The sequence below is a fragment of the Hypomesus transpacificus genome, chromosome 4 (genome assembly GCF_021917145.1).
Source record: "Hypomesus transpacificus isolate Combined female chromosome 4, fHypTra1, whole genome shotgun sequence".
NCBI classification, from domain to species: domain Eukaryota; kingdom Metazoa; phylum Chordata; class Actinopteri; order Osmeriformes; family Osmeridae; genus Hypomesus; species Hypomesus transpacificus.
In genome coordinates this window covers 4,803,890-4,810,496 of record NC_061063.1, presented here as the reverse complement: position 1 = coordinate 4,810,496, position 6,607 = coordinate 4,803,890, and the positions used below count along the sequence as shown (strand labels likewise).

Here is a 6,607-nt window from a genome sequence, read left to right as displayed (position 1 = left end):
GTGACATACTGGTTGTCAATGTTTGCATTTCTTTTTCATCTGACTGCAATGATCTCGGCCTAACCGCAACATCAGTCAACTGTAATAGGTGGTGGGCCGAGCCCGCGTATCTGCTTTAGTTTTGAAATGACCTGTCCCCGTCGATGGAGGAGCTGGATTATTATTTTTTTATCAACGTTGTTTTTCCCGACCTTTAACCTTCGTCATTGTCTTTCTTGCTCTGTCCTTAAACATCTAAAGATAGTTTTTTTTAATCTCTTCACTCTATAGCTTTTATTGTACAAAGGCATTGTTTCCTGTCCAGCCTCAAAAAGGTCACTGACAACAGCATCTGAAGCTAGTTTTCATGATGTTATGTGACTTTCTCGCTCCAATGTCTGGTCAAATTGATCATACATTTGATTGTTGACATGATGTTTGGAATATCCTTTTGATCTTTTCATGATTCATGCACTTCACTGTGTTGGAGTGATGTGGTGCATCAATGCACTGCAACTTTGTTTAGGGAGAATCCAGTCAGTCCAACTTTAATTTTTTAGTCTCTGTTGGCTGTTTGCTCTATGACTTGATCACAGGCAGTGTTTTCAAAACCATACTCCTGTTGTTTCTGAGCAACAAAATCCCCAGATTGTACCTGTAGACAAAATGTGTGTCCTTTAGACTGTTCATCTCCAGCCAGTAAGAAGAAAGGCATCTTGCATAGTTTACCTTATCGTATGAAAAAAAAACATGGAAGCAGACACTCTAGAGGGGCATGGTATTCCACATCAGATCAGGTCTTTGTCCTGCCCATCCTCTCTGCCCTGCTCGTCCTGTCTGTGCTTTTAATAAGCATGCAATGTATGTAAACTCATTTTCCCCAAAATTGTGGTGCACTTATAGATTGTAACAGCAAAATTGATTTTGCAGTAGGTTATTTGTATACACTGACCCCACTACATCTTGCCATACAAAATACAGAATTTCAAACACACCTTCTGTTTGGAAAACCTTCCCCAGAGCTGCATTTTCACTCCTCTTACGTGCTTTACCTATATTTGTTGTGTTCGTGAAGTTACTGTAACACCCTTGTGAAATCCAGCATTACCTAGCATATGGTTCTGAGGTGCTGAATTTAATTCGAATCTTTCCACTGCTTTTTCTGCAAGAATGCTTTCTTTGCTGTCAACATTTTGCAATTGCAATGGACTCTGAACAAACTTGGACCAACTAGCTACAGTAAATGGGTATATTAAATCCTTTGGTTTGCTATAGCATAATTGCAACTACTTGTGGCCTTGAATACACTGCTAGCAATACAATTAATTGTGCACATGCGTTTATTATACTAATGAGGTTCGTTTTCCAACTTGGTAAGTGTGCAGAGATGTCAGTATTGATGAGTGTTACTGATGTGGTATATCTACTCTTGGCTATTTATAATTATGTCATTGATTCCTGTCATTATTATATCTTTAGGCGACACACACTTAAAACAATACTGTACATTTATTTTAACAATGTTCTGCACATTTCATTATCACTTAACTGTTAACTTGCTCTGATGAATGCAGCGTTCTATATTAGACATTCTCTGTGTATGAGATCTTATTGGATGCGGACCATATAGTTGTCCGGAAAACATGCCTGTGTCGATGAAGAAACAAAATGTTTGTTCCTTGAAAAATGTGCAAGAACTGGACATGCCAACACATGATTTAAAGGTTTTAGAAATATTTTAAAGCGAAACAAAAAAATCAAGCTCCTCCATCGCCAGGGATCGTTCACATGCACGACTTTGAGCTTCGGCCCACCAACTGTCTGTTGGTTGCTGATGCAAGAGGCTGCTATCATTGGGTATATGACTGACGTTGTTAAAACACGCCTTTATATCAGAGCTGTGATCCGATTCGTTACTTCACCGGTTGCTGTACCGGAAACGTCTGGTAAGTGAGGCATATTATTACATCAGTATATTCCTGAAGGGATTCGTCCACACGCAAGGTATGGTTCGACAGTTTTTCAATATGTTAAAATAGGGTAAATTCTAATACAAATCTATGTATATTAGGACTGTAGGTCTAGTATCCAATCCGCCAGCATTTCCTTGCATGCCAAGAAGTGACTCGGCCACATGGACCATATCATATGGTCGACCATCGTTACACATGTAGCTAATACTATTCCACACGTGGTTCTCTTATAACGAAAGTAAGGAATGAGAAGTTTCAAAATGTCGGAGATAAGTTAGCTACTGGATATTTTAATAATATGCCTAGTTAAAATTACACGATCAGATATTCTTGTTGGCCAATCAGGGCCACGATTTTTTAAATGACAACCAATTAAAGTTATGTCAGTTAATTACAGCCCCGTCTAGTTACATAGGTTACCTGTATCTAATCTGAAAACCACTCGATCTTATTCCAGACTCAAAATGTGCGGAATATGGGCTTTGTTTGGCAGCGATGAGTGTCTGTCAGTTCAGTGCACCAATGCCATGAAGATTTCCCATAGAGGTCCTGATGCTTTTCGTTTTGAGAATGTAAACGGCTACACAAACTGCTGCTTTGGGTTTCATCGGCTGGCAATTGTGGACCCACTCTATGGAATGCAGCCGCTCCGCATCAAGAAGTTTCCGTTCTTGTGGCTGTGCTACAATGGGGAGATTTACAACCATCATACGGTAGGAAAGCCATGAAGTAATCTATTGTCTGGAAGTTGCTCAAAGTACTCAGCTTGTTTTAATGAGTTGAGGGCAAGAATGGTAGTTTTTTAGGTTGCATTTGTTCTTATAGTGTACATGTTATAAAAATATTATTTTATGGTGCTTTTCTACACACTCCTTATTTTTTACTAATAATTATTGATTATTCAGATTTTTCACAAGGTCATGTTGCTTTGCTTCCACCTTTCCAACTCTTAGCTGAAGAAGCAGTTTGAATTCGACTGCCAGACTAACGTGGATGGTGAGGTCCTGCTCCACCTCTATGACAGGTTTGGCATCCAGAAGATGGCTTCCCTGCTGGACGGAGTGTTTGCCTTTGTCCTGCTCGACACCGCCAACAGGAAGGTTTACCTGGGGAGAGACACGTATGGTGTGCGTCCCATGTTCAAACTTCTGACGGACAACGGGTTTCTGGCAGTCAGCTCCGAGGCCAAAGGTAGCTGGTTTTGTAATCTGCAATTGTGCATTGTTACCTGCGCACTCCACGTTTAGCCGCACCCTCATATTTTCCCGCTTTCAGATGAAAATGTGGGTTTTTAGCTCATTGGGTTTTAACTCAACCAGAAGTGTTGGTGTTTAGTTCCTAATGTGTCTGATTTGCCCCTTTCCAGAACTCAAGCTTGGCAGCTTCTGTAGGGAGGAAGCAGAGCTTTATATTTCTGAGCTGTGACTTGATCAATGTTTTTTGAGTTTGGACCCCACCCACCTAAAAATAAAAAAAATATTCAACTTTTCTGTTCATGTGTACGTTCCACAGGCCTGACCCAGATCACTCACTCCATGTCCAGTCCTGCTAAGATCACTCCTTTCCTCCCGGGCCACGTCGAGGAGTTCAACCTGAAGCCTTCTGGGAAGGTGGAGTCCCTTCAGATGACCCGCTTCCACTGCTGCTCTGATGAACCCAAACATGCAATCTATGACAGTGTGGAGTGTCTTTCTTCAGGTACTGCATACACACAATGTAAATCTTTGAGTTATTTCTGTTGTATTCTGCCATGTTTGGTACAAACAGGCTATTTATATGACGCTATGGTCCTGCTGTTCCTTCTGCAGGTTTTGACAACGACACTGTGAAGAGCAACATTCGGACTTTGTTTGAGAATGCTGTGCGGAAACGCCTAATGGCTCATAGGAGAATTGGATGTCTTCTGTCCGGTACGGTGGCCCTTCCAGACTTTTCTGTAGCCATTCATTCAGCTGTTGACATCAGATATGTTCTTACTTGAACATGCGGTGCAAATAATATTTTTTAGGTGGCCTAGATTCCAGCCTGGTTGCAGCAACGCTTGTGAAACTGTCCAAAGAGGAGAAGTTAAAATACCCCATCCAGACATTCGCCATTGGGGCTGAAGATAGTCCAGATATCCTGGCTGCTCGCAAGGTAAAACCCCTTCATCAAACCTCGGTTATGAAAAGGATCCACCTGTCCAACCTTCAGATAACAGCTTTTGTTTGGGGGGATCGGCCCAATAGGTGGCGGCTCATATTGGCAGCGAGCATCATGAGGTGAACTTCACTGCAGAGGAGGGCCTTCGAGCTGTGGACGAAGTCATTCTCCACCTGGAGACCTATGACATCACCACCGTACGAGCCTCAGTTGGTGAGAGAACTCAGTGTCCCATTGTCATGGAAACAGAGCAGACAAGGTTAAATTAGTTTGGGACTAAATCAGATTTGGAACATCATCAGCATGTCATGTGCTTGCTGACCTCAGCTTATTGAGTTCAGGCAGGCTACATTCTTTTCCTTCCAATTGGTTGATTTGAATCAGACTGGAATCCTGGTAGATTAGTGTGTCTGGTTTAAAAGCCAGTCAATAGAAACATCCTTCCGGAGTGACTGGATAAGCTATTGGAAAAGGGATTGTCTTTAATGTTTGATAGTAATGGTAACACCTGAACAGACTAACCAACTAGCTTTTTGCTGAGGGGGGGATATCAAAATGTAATTTCCACAAGTGAAATCTGAATCACTGCTAGTTAAGACCTACTGATATAAAGGTTAAAAGGGCTTTCCATACAAAATGGCGTACACTCCTATGTAAGACAACCAACACCCATGCGAAGCAGATGGGACACATTATTGACCCTTCCCACCCCCACCTTCTGATCCTGTCTCTATAGGCATGTTCCTGGTGTCAAAGTACATCCGGGAGAAGACAGACAGCGTGGTCATCTTCTCTGGTGAAGGATCAGATGAGCTAACACAAGGATACATCTACTTTCATAAGGCACGCAGCTTGTAACTGTGTATTCTGTTATCCACCGGTCTGTAGGAGGCAGTAGGTCAATATGCTCATGGTGGTTCTCATTCCAGGCACCCAACCCCAAGGCAGCAGCGGAGGACAGTGTCCGTCTGTTGGAAGAGCTCTACTTGTTTGACGCACTACGGGCTGACCGCACCACTGCTGCACACGGGTAAGGTTATGTTAGTTTAGGTGTCCATCCATCCACCCATAAAGCCATCTGTTTGATCCCTATCCGTCCATTCATTATTTATTTGACCATCAAGTAATACATCCATCCACTATTTGACCATCAAGTAGTCCATCCATTAATAAAGTATATCCTCTTGCGCTCCCTTTCCTCTCTGTTTCCAGTCTGGAGCTCAGAGTGCCTTTCCTGGACCACAGGTTTACTGCATACTACCTCTCCCTTCCTGAAGAAATGAGGACTCCCAAGGTTAGTGTCCTCATCCACGCCCTACTTTTTCACCAATACTTACTTTATCCATGTTTTGGGGTGAAGAAATGGTACAAGACACTAGCAAGATGGAAGGTAGCATGTTGTTGATACCTTGATACCAGTGTTGATGGACTGTGTTGTACATTCTGCTGGACCAGGATGGTGTGGAGAAGCACCTTCTAAGGGACTCGTTCAAAGGACTGAACCTGATTCCAGAGGACATCCTGTGGAGACGCAAGGAAGCCTTCAGTGATGGCATGACATCCTTGAAGAAGTCTTGGTACACCAGCCTGCAAGACCACCTAGAGTCTGAGGTATACATTCTTGATAACACATGTATATATTCTTGATAACACATGCATCAAAAACATACCCTGTTGTTTACAAGCCTCTTACTATATGTTGTCTCTGTATAACAAGGTTAACGACTCCCAGCTTGAGAAGGCACACAAAATATTTTCCCACCTCACCCCGAAGACCAAGGAGGCCTACCACTACAGGCAGGTCTTTGAGAAGCACTTCCCGGGTCGTTCCGATTGGCTGTCCCACTACTGGATGCCCCGCTGGATCAATGCCACTGACCCTTCGGCCAGAACCCTGTCCTTCTACACGTCAGAGAAGGACCAGAAGGACCAGTGACCCAACCGTGCCTCTACTTGAATGTCAGCTGTCCATCCTGCCCCTTACAATCCCCTCTTTCACCGATGCAAGACTGCCTAGCTGCAGTGTGTTGTAACTCTCATTAGTTTAGTTTTTATCAAGAGCAACTCGTTCATGTAAGGAATGGGAGACCTGGACATTGTTGAAGGCCTTCTGACTACAACAGCCTTTTTTGTTCGCTTGCTGCACTCATCTGAGTCATGGCGGCTGTTGCTAACCCATTAATGCTCTATTAAACAGAGTGACACACTTGTGCTGTATGTGTGTGTGTACACTGATACAGATTGAATCAATGCTTATAGAATGGGTTGCACAAGGACACAAATAGCAACATACTAGCTACATTATTGAATTGAATGATCTGTACAACATCTAATCAATTCAGTTTGAACCAAATAAAATAATCTGTGATGAGACTATCATGCATTGATCTGGATCACTGACTTGAGTGACTCAATTCTGTCTCTGTCAGACGTTTTTGCTGACAACTTGACTTGATTCAAGCCCACTTCTGGCTGCACTGTCCACCAGAGGGCTCCCCCCTCCATAGCATATC

General features: G+C 43.0%; 1 protein-coding gene across 2 annotated transcripts; it reads left to right on the top strand.

Moving 5' to 3' along the window:
- The first annotated feature begins 1,850 nt into the window (after nucleotides 1-1,850).
- On the top strand, nucleotides 1,851-6,468 carry asns (asparagine synthetase). 2 transcript variants are annotated; one of them, XM_047018667.1, is made up of 12 exons: nucleotides 1,851-1,925; nucleotides 2,410-2,665; nucleotides 2,906-3,143; nucleotides 3,465-3,650; nucleotides 3,761-3,862; nucleotides 3,961-4,088; nucleotides 4,181-4,307; nucleotides 4,831-4,937; nucleotides 5,024-5,124; nucleotides 5,307-5,388; nucleotides 5,550-5,705; nucleotides 5,812-6,468. In XM_047018667.1, exons 2-12 carry the CDS (start codon nucleotides 2,417-2,419, stop codon nucleotides 6,028-6,030), a joined length of 1,695 nt encoding a protein of 564 aa, XP_046874623.1. In that variant the 5' UTR covers nucleotides 1,851-1,925; nucleotides 2,410-2,416; the 3' UTR covers nucleotides 6,031-6,468. The 2 variants fall into 2 exon arrangements, with proteins under 2 accessions (XP_046874623.1, XP_046874622.1); XM_047018666.1 differs by having other exon boundaries at nucleotides 1,907-1,983.
- Nucleotides 6,469-6,607: the final 139 nt, after the last annotated feature.

What these genes read in the sequence shown, in the direction of transcription:
- asns (XM_047018667.1), top strand. Translation starts at nt 2,417, where the DNA reads ATGTGCGGAATATGGGCTTTGTTTGGCAGCGATGAGTGTCTGTCAGTT. An exon ending in AGTCAGCTCCGAGGCCAAAG is followed by an intron (nt 3,144 to 3,464) that starts GTAGCTGGTTTT and finishes TACGTTCCACAG; the next exon opens with GCCTGACCCAGATCACTCAC. An exon ending in AAGACCACCTAGAGTCTGAG is followed by an intron (nt 5,706 to 5,811) that starts GTATACATTCTT and finishes CTGTATAACAAG; the next exon opens with GTTAACGACTCCCAGCTTGA.